Genomic DNA, 19,000 nt, shown 5'->3' on the forward strand with positions numbered 1-19,000 from the left:
AACAAATGTTGAGTTTTCCGAGAACACCGTTAATCTTTTTGACGACAGAAAAACGGAACAAGGCATTCTTTGAAGATCCAGTCCAGTTTTAATCTTCTACTTTGTTTTGAGAGACCCGAAGATGAAGCTCAGTGTTTCTTTTTAGGGCCCGACATCCCATAACGAAGGAATTTGACCTCTCAGCACGGGGCAGATTGTAAATGTTTGTGTCATCTTGCTTGTGTGCCGGCTTTGACTTTTTGAACCTCTCTTTTCCCCTCCTGGATCCCGGTTGTAATGTGGAATGTGGCACGTACTTCCGGGAAAGACGCAAGGAGTTATTTAGAAAATGTGTACATGGTGGTAGTTTGGTCTGTAGGCTGCCTGCTGTCTAATTGAGCCGTTTCCCTGAGGACATGCACACACACACACACACACACACACACACACACACCGGGGTGCAATTTTTTTTTAAAAGTCAGCCGTATGTTGTACGATTCTTTTATATATGCCTATTAAAGGCATATATATTTTGCAGCACAGTGAGCACCCAAGGAAATTCATCAGTTGGTTTAAATTTTTTTTTTTTTTATGTTTAAAGTCTCCAGAAATGATTTTTAATCTTGTTAAACGTTTTTTATTTATATATCTATTTTTATTTCTTTGATCGAATAAAAACGTTCTACATTTCTAATCGGTTTTAATATGCCGCTCACAAACGGCCATTTCCCGCTAAAAGACAACTAAGTTGTGGCCAAACAGTAGATCGTATACCGACTGTCCTGTTATTTCCTGCTTAGGGACCGAACAGGAAATAGTGTGTACCCAGAGCCAGTGTCAGTGAGTCAAAACAAGCCAAAGATTTCCTTTCAGCACATGCTTACGCACAATAATAATTAAAAAAAAGGATAAACCTCTTTTATCTCTTACGGCCATCCTGAACTATTCAGCTACTGTAGTAATGCTGATGTCATTAGGACAAACACACATAACAGTATGTATTTTATTTAAAGCAGGTCCGCTTTGTTTGATCTAAGGTCATAGGACCAAATGCATCCAACATTCTGGATGTTTTATGTTTCATAAGTCGTACCTTAAGTCACAGGTGTTGAGTACACCGTCCGTCCCACCATTCCAGGGATCATGTGGCTCTCTGGAATGGACGTCTGTATAATGTTCAGGATGCAAACACATAATTACGCCTAGTAATTGGTGGGCGGGGGTAGGTTTTTATTGGTTATTGTGGCTTTAGGGTGGAGACCGAGGTTTGATTGACAGACTGTATTGCATTGTGGGTGGGGACAGAGGTTTGATTGACAGACTGTATAGCATTGTGGGTGGGGACAGAGGTTTGATTGACATACTGTATTGCATTGTGGGTGGGGACAGAGGTTTGATTGACATACTGTATTGCATTGTGGGTGGGGACAGAGGTTTGATTGACAGACTGTGTAGCATTGTAGGTGGGGACAGAGGTTTGATTGACAGACTGTATAGTGTTGTGGGTGGGGACAGAGGTTTGATTGACAGACTGTATAGTGTTGTGGGTGGGGACAGAGGTTTGATTAGTTATAGTTGTGTTGTGGGTGGGGACAGAGGTTTGATTGACAGACTGTATAGTGTTGTGGGTGGGGACAGAGGTTTGATTAGTTATAGTTGTGTTGTGGGTGGGGACAGAGGTTTGATTGACAGACTGTATAGTGTTGTGGGTGGGGACAGAGGTTTGATTAGTTATAGTTGTGTTGTGGGTGGGGACAGAGGTTTGATTGACAGACTGTGTAGTGTTGTGGGTGGGGACAGAGGTTTGATTAGTTATAGTTGTGTTGTGTCAGCGCCAAACTCGTACTGCATGTAGAGCTTTACCACTGTGACTGTCGAATCAGCTGTAAATCAAATAAACTAGGACTAAAAGTACCAAATGCAGTCCAGCTGTTTATGAAGTACAGAGTACCAACGCCATCATATTTTGTCTCGTTCAGGTGCACTTTGTTTATCCTCGTCTATATCTGCAGAAGAGAAAAACAGCCCTAGAGCTCTAATGTTAATAGGTCAGTGATGGCCGTGTAGAACCCGTCCATTGTTTCGAGAGTGCGGAGGTGGGCAGAATTTCCAGGCTGAATCAAGGTTCATGTTTTTCTTCCTGGGTAGAGAGTGAAGGACCTCACAGCAGCCCATGATATCAGGTTGTAGCCAACCTGCAGCTTTTGTTTTGTCAGGTGAAGAAGACAAAAGGACAGAAGCAAGCTCGCTGATTGGAGAGAGCGATGAAGGGGCCGAGCTCGGTGACTCACAGGAAACACCTGTCCCTGATGCGTTATCGCTACGTTTACAGGCAGGGGTCTGCTGGGTGACGCAGACCTGTATTGTGCATCTCTTTAACTCAGGACAAAGATGTTTACACTCGACCGGCCAAAGTCTGCTGAACTTCTTAGAACTTGTTTGTTTTTTGGTTGCTGCTGTTGTTGGTGGTGGTGGTGGTGGTGTTAGTGCTGGTCTTGACTGACAGTTATTTTCTGTCCTAGGACTGACTGAACATTTGGATATGGCCCAGTTTCATAAATAACTATGTACAATATATATATGTATAATATACGATTATGTGATCTGTAGTCCTCCATGTCCTCTGGATTTCCTGAGTTTGCAAAAATGTCATGTCCATGTCTTTACACATCGTCTGGAGTGAATAAGTGGATTCCTAAATATTTGACCGAAAATCTATATAAACACATCTGTACACATTTGACCGCGTCTGTAGCTCTCATTAACACAGCACACCATATTATAGATCGGACCTAAACGATAAGTCGCGGAAATCTGGTTACTGCTCACATTTCACTTCTGTTGTCTTTATATTACTCACCCTAAGATATTTGGCGAATTATAGACATCGTTCTGACCCGCTAAATATACCTGTCCCTAAACTGAACCGTGTCTCCAGGATTGTGTAACCGAGCCATGGCATACCCAGCTGGAATTGTGTTTTAGAACAATACTCGAGCAATTTTTATACAATTTGGCTAAAAAGTCCATAATGTTGTGGTTAACACATCACCACAGCATGGAGCTGCTTTGTGTAGATTCCATACAGACATGCATTAGGTGATTTTTTATTTATTTTTAATTTCTTTTCCGTCTTCCTTTAGCTCTGACCCCGAAGATGCTCGAAGGAAGTTTTCACGTCGGGAGTTTTCGGCCTATGAATAGAACATTCATTTTGAGCACTTCCTCGCTTAGACCTGATGCTGGCGATGGCCCTAGCTGACCGAAATAAACCTTCCACATGTCTAGAGTTCAACATCCAGCCACAAGCTGTTTAGTAAATGAAGCCGCGTGGTGTCTGCTGAAGACCTCGAGGATGGCTGGGGGGTCTCCTGTGTCACCCCTTTTCCTCCTCTTTCATTTATGTCATTGTTTTGTCTTCCATGAATACACGGTTGTTTTTTCATTCCTGGAATTTAGGGTTATTTTTAATGCTGTGTTCATCTAAACATGAGGATTTGTTTGTATCATGACACGGTGTGAAGACAATTAGTCAATTCATGATTTAAACTCATTGGTTTTTAGTTTCTGTTTTTATTTTTAACATAACAGGCAGGATTGCATTTAAATAGAATTCTTTATCCAGGATTTTGCTTCCTTTCAGATCCAGCCATGCACTGACCTTTTTTTCTTCTTCTTCCCATGTTGCCCTTGAGAATGAAAGACTAAATTACAGAGTGTTTTTGGACCGTCTCGATCATTTCAATCCAATCCGGATACATAGACACGTATTTGGTTTTGCGTTAGGCAACAGAACATTTCCAACCATTTCTACACACTCTGTATTTAGTTGTCTAGTTCACATATCCATATGAAACACTTCATAAATCGAGTAATGTCACGGAGAGTGATCTCACAAGGGCATTCGATTTCTTGCAAAATAAATTCTAGATAAAACCGCCGTATCTTCTAGATAAAACCACCGCTCTTTAGCGGTCGACGTTAAATGCTGACAAATAAATAATTCAAATGGTAAATGATCTAAAAACTTTTGTTTATATTATATAATATATATGTTTATATTATAACATTAAATATTATATTATAACATTATATATATATATATATATTGAAAACTATTATATATATATATATATATATATATATATATATATATATATATATATATATATATAATAGTTTTCAAACAGAATACGTGGTATAGACATCCAGGTTCATCAACAAAACTCGGTAGCGCTTTAAAAAGTAGACGTCGTGCTGCGAAAGTAACCTTCTCCTAATAGGGCGAAAAAAAGAAATGCTGGATTTGCATTTCAACAATACCAAAGAACCTTACAAGGTTATTTGAACCCCACAGCTTACACTGGACAGCTCGACGGGCAGATCATATACGACCGAATGTTCTCTTTGTCCCCCAGACGAGACAATGCTTCACGCTATTTACAGCCGTCACTAAAGAGGCACCGAAGTAATCGAATAGGCCAGACAGCAGATGAAGGACTAATTTGGTTGTTCTTCATGCTTGCTCAGCCTGCACCGATTCTTGACAGGTCAAGTCGCAGATCCAGTATCGCTTTGTGGAACGGGCGGCATGTTCACATGACGAGGAACCCTCAGCGAAAATGTTATCGGGCTTATTGACATAACAAACTCAGGAGCACTTGAAGTGCCATTGTCACTTGACTGAGTTCTGAACTAAGCGTAGGATGTGTTATGTCTTTGATATGACTGACTCAGCTGGTTCTCTGTGTGTGTGTGTGTATGTGTGTATGTGTGTATGTGTGTGTGTGTGTGTGTGTGTGTGTGTGTGTGTGTGTGTGTGTGTGTGTGTGTGTGTGTGGCAAGAATGTTAGATAGACTGTAATGAGAATTCTTTTCCTGGCCGCTCTGTACTTTGTACAGAGGTCAGTTATGAGCTTACAGTAGCGGGTTGCTTATCAGAAATCTGTTTATAGAGTCACTTGTGTCCTCGGTATCACTTCGCTTTTCCTCTTTACCCTTCACACTTTTTCTGGTTCTGTGGTACATGGCACATTGTGAGCACTGGTAGCCCACATTCCTTGCATTCATTTGCACGATGTGTTAGTATTTTATTAGGATGGTGTTTGTACATTTTTTCACTTTTTTTTTTCTGCATCACAGTTTTTGACATTTGATGTTTGGCCCATTAGTCGATCCTACACAAACGCTTTCGGTAAAGATCAGCATTATTATTATTGTCATGTTGGCAATAATGATTTGCTGGGTTAAAATCATTTACATTTACAGCATTTAGAACACGTCCTTATCCCGAGTCGACACATTTATTTCATTACAGCTGAGTAATTGAGAGTTAAGTTCCTTGCACAGTTGCCCAGGAGTGTACCTTGGTGGCCCTTGGATTCAAACCAATGACGTTCCTATCAGTAGTCCAACACCTTAACCACTGAGCTACCACAATTATATGTACTAGAAGATTATTAAAGCTGCTCTGCACCAACCACTAACACCTTAGCAACCTTTTGGGACAAGTTTGCTACCCGTTAACATGCAAGGAACTGGGCTAAAAGCTGAGGTTCAATAGTAACTACAGTACTTACAACCTAGCTGCATCCTGGGATCGCATCCCAAACAGCTTTTAAACTCAAATGGAAATGCCTAAGCATATAAGCATATTAAAATACGGATACCATATTAACGCCATGGCAACACCATAGTAAACGCCTGGAAAGCCATAGAAACCAACTGTTATCACTCTAGCAACAGATATGATAGCAACCATCTAGTAACACCCTTGCAGTCACCTGGAACACCATAGGAACTCCCCAGAAACCACTGGTATTACCATAACCACCACTTAGCAATACCCTAAAACCAGTTAGAATACATAGCGACCACTTAGTAACATGTTAGCAACCACTGGGAGCACTTTAACAATCATCTATCTATGTCCTAGTAACCAGTTAGAATACCATTGCAAGCACTTTTTTAAAAACCAACTGGAAATGTCATAGCAACGTCTTAGTAGCATACTAAAAGTTACCTGGACCTCCACAGCATCACGCTACCAACAAGGTGGAATGCCATAGCAACCTCATAGTATTGTCCTAGCAACCACTTGGAATATCAAAGCCAGGCAACCATCTGGTTTAACACAACCCCATAACATTTTAACATTTTAAAACATTGTGATAACTCCATAAGGTTGCTACTGATATGGTGTGGCCTACTTTATGTAACAGTTCTGTGATGTTTTTCAGTCTTTTTTTTTTCCTCTCTTGATATCTGATCCAACAGTAAATATGATCAGATCAGAGCATCTCTGGTGTGTTCTTGTAAAGTGTATTGCTTTAGTGGTTTTTGCTTTCTGTAACGATCTCCAGACATTTTCAGAGAAATGCAGTCAGACATCCTGAAATAGAAATTTATCATTATGAATCAGATAATATAACTGCATTCGGGATGACAGCCTGTCATGGGACATGACTTCATTGTTGGCTGTCCGTAGTGATCGAATACAGCAGACAGCTTTGGCGTGTTACTCTGAAACACGTCCCAGCCTTGACTACAGCCTCCTGGATGCCGAGGTCCCTCCTGACCCAGTGAACATAGCCCATCTTAAGCTAATATCCCTGTACTCATCAGACAGACACGTACAAATGAGTTCCATCACGATTGTTGTTTTATATGGATTTTATTTTGTGTGATTGATTGAACCATACACAAATTGAGGATTTCATTTCTAGTGCTTGACTCCCATGTCGGAATTCTGGCAATTCTAGACCTTTAAGTCTCTTTCCGATCTTAGCTGTTCAGAGGAAAGAGCTGTTGATGTGATCCACTCGATTCTATCTTTTCTTTCCATGTCTATCTGCATTGTTTATCTGTTTTCCTCTGGATATTTACCACATACTTTGCATATTTTCATATTTTCCGTAACTTTCCTGGCACCTGTCCCGATCCGATGATGCCCGGAGCATTCTGCTTTTCCCTCCTCTGCCTTGCAGTGTTAGAAACTTCCTGCCTGCTATTGTGTCTGCTGTTGGACTGTGACATCCTGGTTCAAGACCTCAAATCGCTCCACCACTCTTTCGTTTTCTCTACCTCTCATTCTACTTCCTCTCAGGTCCTCTCATCCACAAATAACATAACGGACACTTGTTGTAAACGTGACACGACTAACGTAAGGCTGCGCGTGCTCGTGCTTGATCATCGTATGCCGCCCATCTGCAGCTGCTCTGACATGGATACGGTCCGGAATTCTGCAAGACATCTGCTAACCCCTGCTGAAGAACCAGTTTGTGGCTCTGATTGATTGGACAAAATGTGTGTCATCCTTATACCCCTTTTATTTGCAGTAGCAAGTGATGGTACAAATGAAACATAATTACTTTAACCTTAACACGAGGCCATTGCTTGATGTTTCCTGATCTACACTCCTGAGTGTGAGTAGAAAATTCTGAACGGGAAAGTAGGTGTTTAGAGTGAGTGGCAAGGAAAGCGGATAAGTGCTACTTCCTGCTCTCTGATGAGGGAATGATGTAGAAGTCGAAGGAGGACATCCTGCTCCTGGCCTCCACCAAACAGTTTACGATTATAAGTAACCAGTATGCCAGGACTTTAAAAAACTCCCTTCTTATATCTTATTCCAGTAAGGGCTCTGAATACACTGGGACTAGGTGAATTTTTAAGAATCCCCTTTTATTGTGTTTCCAGAAATACATTAAAGATCCTCATTTGAGTGTCTTCCCCAAACGTTTGCCAACAACTTCATATGAGGATGAGGTTCCCCTTTCTGTCTGGTTCCTCTCAAGGTTTCTTTCTTTATCATCTAAGGGAGTTTTTCCTTGCCACTGCTGCCTGAGTCACCTCAGCGGGTCCTCACTTGGTCCACTTAGATCCGAAAACCCGAGGTCCGGCCCGAGACCCGAACGGGTCCGGGTCTAAAAGTTTCACGTGTGCCTCTGACACGGGTCGGGTATAATAATAGCGGCATCGGGTCTCGGGTAATTTAAAATGAATGTGTTTTTACTGAACGGACCCGAGAAGACCCGAACTACTGTATCTCGTGTGTGTGTGTGTGCATCGACTCGAGTCCTTTTCCAACCTCTCCTCTGTTTGCCAAGACCGCTTGTGACGTGTGGCTGGCGACGTGTGGCCGGCGGTAAGCTAATTTTCATTGATACAGACCTGTCAATCAATTTTGAATCCACTCTGTAGCGGTCACTTTAGTGTAGAGTTATGCAACCTTGGGGTCCAGTTGGGTAAAAAAAAAAATGCCGTCGGGTCGGACTCTGGTCTAATTTTTCCAGGTTTGTCTCGGGTCAGGTCTTTCTTAAAAAAAAAAAAAAAAAAAAAAAATGCATGTCGGGTTTGGGTAAAAAGTGATTTGGGTCACTTCGGGTCGGGTACATTTCTTTAGACCCGAGAAGACCTCTACCTCAGACTTGCTCATTGGGGATAAATAAATACATACACTTTGTGAACTAAATACATCTAATCTTGTACTCTATTAATCTTTTATATTAACCTTTTGTTCTATGTTTATGTTCTATAAAGCTGCTTTGAGACAATGTCAGTTGTAAAAAGCGCTGCACAAATAAACTTGAATCCAACTTGTAATCACATAATTATCTAGAATGTCTTTGTATGCTGTAGCATTACAATTTCCCTTCCCTGCAAATAAGAGGCCTAAAAATTGTTTCAGCATGATTGTGTACAGTGGGAGACCTCCGGTGTTTTGAACAGAGACTCTTAACCCCACTGAACACCTTTGGCATGAACTGGAATGAGGGCATCGCACCTGGCATCTTGTGCCCAACCCCCGGTGGTAGACAGGACAGATCCCTTCAATCACCCTCCAAATCTAGTATGACACCTTTCCTACCTCCAAGAATAACCCATGAAAGGAGAACCTGTAAGGTTCTCTAGGGTGTTCAATATTCAGGTGTTTTCATACCTTCCAGCCTTATAGTGTGTGACCTCAGAGCTCTCTGTAAATATATAATCAGTCTCATTAGGGTATTTTTTTATAACGGTCTATCTGAGATTCTTTGTTAGCATCATATCTCAAGAACGAGTGGTTTATAAAGATTTATCAACGTAACCAATGTAAAGATCCAAACGAGGTCAAAGTCAGAGCGAGGTCGAATGTCTGAAATTTGAAATTAGAATGTTTGTTTTCCTCCAGCAGCTTTGAACATCTTGGCACCGGAGGCGCGCCTGTCTACTTGTTTGTTTTTGGTTTTATTCCCTTTATTATTACCACCTCAACTGTATGAACCCATGCTCATGCTTTATCAAATGAACCTGGAGGAAAATGCTATCTGCCCCCTTCAACATCGACAGCTCACAGATGCCCACGGTTACCTGGAGCGTAGAACCTTCCCTGGCTAAGAGTTTGAATTCAAACTCACAAATCTCCTACCGGTAGAGGGAGCACTTTTCTGTTACGCCTCTCGGGAGCTCAAAGTTTGTTTTGATCATTAAATGGATGTTTAGCTCCCTGTCTACACGAGATCTAATCTTATATTCACGTGTGCTCTCTTTTCACAGTTCAGTCAGCCGGGTGGATGGAGACTATCTCGTGAAAGAAAGCCTCCTACGTTCTTTACAGTGGTGTTGACGGACATCGAATCGGACCGACACTACTGCTCCTGTCTGACCTTCTACGAGGCTGAGGTGAACCTGCAGGTGAGGCTGACTGGTGCGCTAGTTACCACCCGTGGTTTTCTTTAGGCTAGTGTGATCTCTCTGCCTAAGGAGAGTGAAGAGGTTTGTCAAAGACTCCTCTCGCTCCAACCGTGTACTTTTTACTCTTCTTTGCTTTCGCACCAGCAGACTCAGGAACAGATTCTTTTCCTCAGCTGTCGTCCTACTGGTCTCTGCTTCTCTACCTCAATACTTGCACTATGTACAGTAATGTATATATAGTCAAGCCCAAAATTATTCATACCCCTGGCAAATTCTGACTTCAACCAGCAAGTTGTTTCTCGCGTCTCCCAGAAGATAATAAGACGATGTACAAGAGGCATCATTGTGGAAAAATTGATTACTTATCTTTTATTTACATTTGAACAAAAAGTGGGATGTCCAAAATTATTCATACCCTTCCCAATAGTCAATAAAAAAAGCCTTTATTGGCTATTACAGACATCAAAAGCTTGCTGTAATTGCTGACCAGCTTTTGGCAGGTCTCCACTGGTATTTCTGCTCATTCATCTTTAGCGATGAGCTCCAACTCTTTCAGGATGGAGGGTCTCCTTGCCATCACCCTGATCTTTAGCTCCCTCCACAGATTCTCAATCAGATTTAAGTCAGGACTCTGGCTGGGGCCACTGAAAAATGTTAATGTTTTTGTCTGCTAACCTTTTTTTCACCACTTTTGCTGTGTGCTTTCGGTCGTTGTCATGCTGAAATGTCCACTGGTGCCCAAGGCCAAGTTTCTCTGAAGACTGCCTGATGTTGTTCTTGAGAATTATGATGTATTGCTCCTTTTTCATGGTGCCTTTTACTGCGATCAGGTTTCCCGGTCCACCAGCTGAAAAAAACACCCAAAACATTAGGGTTCCACCACCATGTTTGACAATGGGGATGGTGTTCTTAGGGTTGAAGGCTTCTCCTTTTTTTACGTCAAAATAAAGCTACATCATTGTGGCCAAACAATAAAATTTTTGTTTCATCAGACCATAAAACAGAAGACCAGAATTTGTCTTCTTTGTCCCACACCTGTGTCATTTCTAATCAAGAAAAAAACTTGCCGGTTGAATAAAAGTAACTTTGTCAGAATTTGCCAGCGGTATGAATAATTTCGGGCTTGACTGTATATTGCTTATATTTATTTATATATTTATATTTGTATTTGCATTTCTGGTTAGATACTAACTGTATTTCATTGGCTCTGTACTTGTACTCTGCACAATGACAATAAAGTCTAATCTAATCTAATCTAAGAACTGATGGCCTAGGAAGGAGTAATAGTAAGGTAGCTCTGGTGATTGTGAAAACAGCTGGATGGTGGATGGTTTTTTGAAGCGATTCTGCAGTAATGCGGCGAACGGTTACCATTAAAAACATATCAGCACAAATTCCATATAATCTTGTTTTTAATACGCCGTCCGCTCTCACCGAGGCTGACGTTTTCTCTGTTGACGCAGCTCACAGGAGCCGTCTAGCCGAATACAATCACGTATCTTTGCACATCATCTGTAAATATTTGTCTGCTTTGATCAAAATCTTTCTTCTCTTCCCCCCATTTTGGAAGAGCCAGAAATAAAAAGAGAGCTAGGACGATAAAATCCTTACATTACACAAGCTCGGTTGTCTTCCTTTGGAGAACCTCATGGTCCCTCATCATGTCCATGAGATTCCTGCGTTATTCTGAATTTTCTCTGTTGTCACATCAGGCCAGATTATTACCCTGGATATAAAGCCTCGTGCTTGAGGCTTTAAAATCCGATTCCACTGAAATTCCAACAGGAACTATTAAGTTTATTCTGGGGATGAAAAACTACCTCAGATGTCAGGGACCCGTTTACTTTCAGAAGTTGCTGTTTGAGTAAAAAAAAAATTAAATCTCTGTTTTATATCAAACATCCTGTCGCACACCCTGACAATAGCATTCGAACGCCAGGTCAGCGCCTGGAATTCAAACCTGGTCGTTAAGACCAAATGTGTCGCGCTTTGACATGGAGTGAATCACAATGAAATTACATCTTACAGTTCGACCGCTTGGAAAGGTTAATTAGTTTACCATCGCATTCGGGAATCGGACCGTTTTACACCGGCGTCAGTCTTCCTCTAAAATATGAGCTCACATCTAGTGAGCCTTGTTATCTATAATTAACCTGCGCTAACTGGAGTCTTGGGACATATTTCTATACAGTCGCCTTAGTCAGATTCAGGGATTTTGGTTGTTCTTCCCCCACTTTATTTTCTCACAGGTGCACATACTTTTTCCACGGATCATAATTTTGGTTTGGAATTCATTGTTGGATGCAAACATAATATGACGTAATGTTGTATGTTAAATACATTTTTAACACGGCATACGTTAAAGCCGTGAAAGCCGAGCGTTCTCCGATCCAGAGTTATGGAAAATTCCAATAAGTTTTTTATCTTTTAAAGGACAATAATAACGACAGCTGTGCTTTTGTAGCCTGGTCCTTTTGCATGTCATGCAACAGTTTGGTTGGGATGATGAAGAGCATATCGGGTCGGGAGGTTTCGACGGCCCTCCTCCCTTTGTGACTTCTCGCGGGAGTCGTCTTCCTCTTCTTTAATCCTCCTCGTCTTGGTTCTCAGATCGAGCGCCGAAGGCCACCCTGATGTGTGCAGCTGCGATGTCATCACACACATTAACACCAAAGAATTATTCTTTATTATCAGACAGGACATTTACGCCTCCCGGCGACCCTCTTCACAGTTTTAAATTTATTCCTCCTGTTCGTTCGGTCTACACACAGCGCTTGTATGCTGTAATCTGATGCTGAAAACCTCCTTAATGGGAAGGGGGAGTCGTGGCCTAATGGTTAGAGAGTCTGACTCCTAACCCTAAGGTTGTGGGTTCGAGTCTCGGGCCGGCCACCACTGAGGTGCCCTTGAGCAAGGCACCGAACCCTCCAACTGCTTCCCGGGCGCCGCAGCATAAATGGCTGCCCACTGCTCCGGGTGTGTGTTCACGGTGTGTGTGTGTGTGTGTTCACTGCTGTGTATGTGCACTTTGGATGGGTCAAACGCAGAGAACAAATTCTGATTATGGTTCACCGTGTGTACTTAGCCGTATGTCACGTCCCTTTTTTTTTAATGGATTAGCATCACCTGTTTTTTTTAAATATGCAAATTTTACGTTATATAATAAGTAAACTAAAATACCTAGCATGATTAGCATGGACTACAAATACGTTCACCAAAGCAGTGGGACGCTGAAATAAATTCTTTATATCTTCATTGCATATGAGAACGATTAATAAGACAAGATGTAGGTTGTAATCTGTGTGGACAGAAGTTTGCGCACCCCTGACCGTCACACCCGTATGTGGTTCCTCGTGAATCTGTTATTGTGTAAATGTAGCTGTAAATGTGGAAGCACACAATTGTATACATTGTCTTTGTATGTTGTAAGAGATTCAAACCTGGTCATGACACAAACACCCCTTTTCCACCGAGGCAGTTTGAGTGCAGATTCGGAGCCTAATTTAGAACCAGTTCTTTCTTTTTCGACAGACAAAGCACCGGCTCTGAACCAGGAAAAGTGGTTCTTAAGTAGCACCAAAACTTTGCTGGTCTAGACTTAAGAACTGCTTGTGTCAGGAGCTGTGGTAATGATAAAATAATGTTATGTACTTTCTCAATTGCAACCTCCATTTATACAGATTACACGGAGCTGGACGTACACGTTGGATTCGCCGCGTTTCGATTCCAATGTAGGTTCGCAAAGCCATGAGCATTAACAGTAAAGTAACATCCGCCATTGTTGTTGTTGTGTTTGTCGCTGCTGTGCTAACGTCGCTGTGTAAGGTGACACGTATACAGTGACATCACACTCGGCTCTGTTATGGCTCTCTAGCCGGTGGAAAGGCAAACCGGTTCTTAGAAGGTTCGCCAGTGGAACCAACTTTGAACCAGCACTAGCTCTGAACCAGCACCCGGTTCTTTTTGGTGGAAAAGAGGAAAAAGTGCACAAAGCACAGAGATTCGTGAACACATGATGTGGAGGTGAAAGTAGGAGTGGAAGAACTTGACTCTGATCCACTGAACACCTTTGGGATGAACCGGAGACTCCAGGTCGTGGTGAATCCAAAGTGTACGTGCAACTCCATGTAATCTGTATAAACGGAGGTTGTGATCGATAAAGTACATAACATTATTTTATCATTAACACAGAAAAAAGTTAGCCTTAGCATGTAGCTAACTACTATCATGTGTGCTGATTATTGATCATATTGCGGTAAAGTAAAAGTGTATTAAACATTAGTATACTTAAGGTACATTATCAAATGCGCTAACAGTAGCCCCGCCCACAGCCCCGCCCACAGCCTCGGACACAAGCGGTTCTTAAGTCTAGACCAGCAAAGTTTTGGTGCTACTTAAGAACCACTTTTCCTGGTTCAGAGCCGGTGCTTTGGCTGTCGAAAAAGAAAGAACTGGTTCTAAATTAGGTTCCGAACCTGCACTCAAACTGCCTCGGTGGAAAAGGCGCACTTGACATCCCGACATCAGAGTCTGATCTCACTAATGATCTTGTAGCTGAACGAACAGAAATCATACACAGAACCCGCTCTAACGTCTAGTGGAAAGCTTCTCAGAAGAGAAGAGTGGAGATTATTTTAACAGCAAAGGGGAGTAAATCTATTACCGACGTCTGTCTTTCTTCTGAAGTTGTACGAACTTAAATTACGTAGCTCGTCCGCAGCGTAGTTCCCTGTTAACGAACCATTCTTTTGGAACTGATAACGTATTAGAATGAGAACATTAATATAAACCTATAAACTAAAACACAGCTGAAAACAACCCAGCAAAAAGTTGTCCAAAAAAGTCGTGCGATTATTTCAAAGCTCAGAGTTTTAATTCACGGTTTAAACGAACACGTACTTTAATTCTCTGAATTCTATCATTTTATCTGATTGGAAGCAGCAGCAATGGAATGTATTTTCCCTCGTAATTGAGCCAAATCCTCCCCAAAAACACCGAAATGTGTTTCCCATCTGTGGGGGTATTTTAATCCCAGCGCTCCCCACAGAAGATGCTGTGGCTCTCATGGCATGTTTTCATTGTCTGAGCGAAAAACGCAATAAAGAGGCGAGTCAGCAGGGTTTGAAAGGTGGCCACCAATACGAGCTTATGTGCATTACAGAGGCTCAAACGGGGCAATTAGAACCAGATTCAGCGCATCAGAGCTCGATATTGCTTTCATATTTGAAAATGAAAAATGAGTCACTGAGGTTAATTCTGCATTATTCGATGAGTTATCAATCGCAGTTGAACGCAACGAAGAACGAATCACGATCCAGATGCTGATCCAGAAGATTATGGAAAAATGTCTAACTGTAGTGGAATTTAAAGGTGCCCTTCCACACAAAACCGCTTTTACTTGTATTTTTTGATGTGTGTTAGGTCCATATGTGTTTGTGTTGTGTCGGGAATGTGAAAATGAACTGTTACCTCCCCGGTCGGATCTAGCCACTTAAAAGAAATAAGCGGAGAAATCGGGTCAGCTAGAAAAGCTGCTCAGAGTGACGTAGAAATGATCGAGCTCATTACTAATCATGAGCTCTCCCACTTGAGACCACGCCCACAGAATTCATGTAGCTCAGTGAGTTTCCTATACAGCAAGGATGGCTGAACGTCAACGGTCAGGTTTTTTTGCGAGCCAAAACTTATTAGGCTAATTCATTGGTATAAATGCGGCTGCTTATGTAAGGGATGATTGTAAATTGGTAATAATAGGGGTATTGTCCGCGGGTATTTGCGAGGCAACGTCTTAGCTGACTTTCACCTTCAATGGAATTCTATTATAATAATTGAACGGATCTCTCGCAGAATGATATGAAAGACGTGAATTAAAAGCACAAAATCTGGTGCCATTCACTGCAGTTATTATATAGCCTAATTATATAGATTTAACAGACCTCGGAAGGCCCATTTATGTGCATGAAACTTTATGCATCAGCACTCTAATGCAGGCATCGCCCTTTTGGCAACTAGCCAATGGTGTAATGGTTTAAAAGTGATAATGTCAGAAGACAATTGCCGCAAATACATTTTATTACGTTTCAAAATGCTTGATGGTTTACTTGAATGGTTAAATTACCATCCAGATACATCCATGGCTAAACGAGCTGGTTGTGGGCCTTCTGGTGCTTCTGTCTCCTCTTCAGATTCAGGGTCATATACAGTATATATGGCAATATACCCGAAGAAGCCATTCTGCCGCGATTCCAGGTGATTGTAAACAAAGTTCCTCTAGCCTAGGCTACTGAATAGTGAATAAATAGTCATGCTCTCATATCCTAGCTCTTAGCCAATCGGAGCCGAGCAGCATAGCTCATTGAATATTAATGAGAACCGGCGCAAATCGAGCTGAGTCTTCCTGCAGGCTTTCTATACCACACTAGAATAACCAAGGTTATCACACAAGGTAACCAAGGCATTTTTTCCACAAAAATTTTTACAGAGTTCATGGTAAACTTCAGACATTACCACAAAAGTAATGAAATACGTGTGGCAGGGCACCTTTAAAGAAACGGCGTGAACGGTCAGCACAGGTGCGGTGTAGCCGAGCAATAAACCATGACGAATTCCGGACAGGAAATAAGGCCTACTGGGAAAACGATTCTCGAACTTCGTATCGGAGCGGATCTATTTTTACTAGAAGCGTTCGCTCAAGCTGATTCATGCAACCAGCTAACTTTAGCCTGCTTAGCTCGTTACGAGTGATGAGGTTTTCCAGTCAGCTGTGTCCGTTTCCATCCGCTCATAGCTGTGAATGAATACTTCCTTGAAGAATTTCTATCCTTTCTTCTCATCACAGACTTTGTTGCTGAGTTAGAGATTTTTTACTCTTATTTAATTTGGTCTTGGCAGCGTCGACAGATACGAGGAGAAAAACCTGCTGATCCTTTTCGAGTCTCTGTGGGGAACATTCTGCCTTTTGCCTTTGTTCTTTTGTCTATTAATTGATTGGTTGATTGTATGAAAAGTTTTCATTATTTTCTTGGTATATAAGGAAATAAGGGAATTAGATTTTAATTCATTTGTTTATTTATATATTAATTTTTTTCCGTTAATCGTTTATTTATTTATTTATTTATTTATTTATTTTCCTCATAGGTTTCATGTTTACTTTCATGTCATGTTCGACATTACATTTCTTTCGAGTGAGTCTAATGTAATTAATTTTATTTCCCGTCTCCCTGCCTCTGGATCCCGGTTTGTATTATCACAAGTCATCACGGGTTAAAATAACATCTACATCCTCCAGGTCACAGGAGAGGCATCTTGGACCAAACTTTCGCCAATTATACAATTATTCAATTACACAGTTGTTCTAAACTTGAGGTCTATTAATAGGACGACACGTGGGTTGGAATTTCATTTCCTCTCAGATTACTTTCATTAGCATTAAGACATATAACCTAACGTGAATGCGTGCGTCCTCGAGGGACTTGAACTCAGATGGGGCTCCTGCTCTTATGGCCTCACTAACTCACACTCACTAACTCCATTTGTTCGTGTTATTTTCTCACCCACGCCTGATTCATTTTTAGCCGAATTGTGAATCATCTGACAGAATCAGCATTGTGTGTGTGTGTGTCAGAGTGTAAAGATAAGATAAGATTTACCTTTATTCATCCCACAATGTGGAAATTTCTCTGTTACAGCAGCAAAGAGAAAGAAATGCAAATATATAAAAAGAATAGAGACATAATATAATATACAGTATTTACACCACACAATGTATAAATACAGAGAAGAAAAAAAAGAGACCACGAGTAAATAGTTATGCTAACAGACATTGCACACAGGTAATATTGCACCTTTTTCAAAATTTCTGTTATTGCACGTGTTGTTTTAAATACATTTGTTATTGTTGTTATTATTACAGTTAAACAGTAATCCAGTGTGAACTATGGTGAGTGGTGTATGCATGTGTGTGTGTGTGTGTGTGTGTGTGTGTGTGTGTGTGTGTGTGTGTGTGTGTGTGTGTGCATGTGTCTGCACGGGTGTGTCAGAGTGCATGTGTGCATGTCGGAGCGCGGATGCGTGGGTCGGAGCACAGCTGCGTGGGTCAGAGCGCATGTGCGTGGGTTGGAGCGTGGCTTTGTGGGTCGGAGCGCAGCTGTGTGGGTCGGAGCGTGGCTGTGTGGGTCGGAGCGCAGCTGTGTGGGTCGGAGCGTGGCTGTGTGGGTCGGAGCGCAGCTGTGTGGGTCGGAGCGTGGCTGTGTGGGTCGGAGCGCGTGTGCGTGGGTCGGAGACATTGTCAGTCATTGATAAGTGTCGTCATCTGTATTGCTTTAGTTCTCGTCATTTACTCTCTTTGTCTTTATCGTTTATTAAACCCTATTCATTGGAAGCTATCCTGTGTACGGGTCCGTCTCCTTCCTTCCCTGGATGTGACAGTAATCACGTGATCATATTTAAATGTACATGTATATTTACTCCCTCATCTTCTCCTAAGCTCTGAATGATCCGGAGAGATCCTCTCAGTCTGACAGATACGGCCTCCTTCCCTGAAACAGAAATAGAAGCTGACACACACACACTCTAACATTTCAGCAATTGAATTTCTTCATAACAAAAAGCCATCGCCGTAGGCGACCTGCAGCGTTGGTTACTTTTAAACGAGCAAAACCAGATTTCTGTCTGAGCAAGTTTCTGGAGTTTTTTTTTTTTTTATTGCCAACATTTCACAGCTTAATGATCTGATGAGCTTTTGCATCTCCCTTAGAGAGTTCTCACCCTCTTCCTTCCAGGGCACAAAGACTTTGCAAGGTGAGGGAGACGAAGATGAGGAAGAAGACGGTTTGATCCAGCCAGCTCAAGTGTTTGCACCCAAAAGTCTAATCCTGGTCTCCAGATTAGATTTCCCAGAAATATTCAGGGTAACACACACACACACACACACACACACACACACACACACACACAAAAACACACACACAAGCCCATTATTCAAAATTGTGTTCTACATACAGAACGTCTCCATGGTTTTATTATTTAATTTGTTGCCGTAGTGAGTCCGAGTGGTGGCCTTATTAACGATGCTTCATCAGATGAGTGCAGCAGCTAGCAGGTTGTTATGAGCCGTGTGTGTGCGTGTGCGTGCGTGTGTGTTGCTGCTTTTATAAAACACTTTTTTTCAGTAGCAGTGCATGTGTAGGTTTTGTGTTTTTATTATATTTGCTTCTCATTTCCTTATCCTCACATTTTTCCTCTAATATCTGCAGATGAGTACTCAAATCTGATTGGTCAGAAGATGTTGATTCAGTTAGTTATGTAGCAGAAACCCTGACTGCTGTAGCTAAGGAGATGTCAGATATTA

At 41.7% G+C, this 19,000-nt stretch overlaps 1 protein-coding gene across 3 annotated transcripts in view; it reads left to right on the plus strand.

Annotated features, from left to right (window-relative positions):
• The window catches only part of sbf2 (SET binding factor 2), a 109,073-nt gene that overhangs the window by 23,077 nt on the left and 66,996 nt on the right, over positions 1-19,000 (plus strand). For all 3 annotated transcript variants that reach the window (XM_047809945.1, XM_027153259.2, XM_047809946.1), the window contains exons 3-4: positions 9,514-9,651; positions 18,432-18,560. In XM_047809945.1, coding sequence (XP_047665901.1) covers positions 9,514-9,651; positions 18,432-18,560 — 267 coding nt within the window. The remainder of the gene's footprint in view (positions 1-9,513; positions 9,652-18,431; positions 18,561-19,000) is intronic.

Source organism: Tachysurus fulvidraco, chromosome 2, assembly GCF_022655615.1.
Source record: "Tachysurus fulvidraco isolate hzauxx_2018 chromosome 2, HZAU_PFXX_2.0, whole genome shotgun sequence".
NCBI lineage: Eukaryota > Metazoa > Chordata > Actinopteri > Siluriformes > Bagridae > Tachysurus > Tachysurus fulvidraco.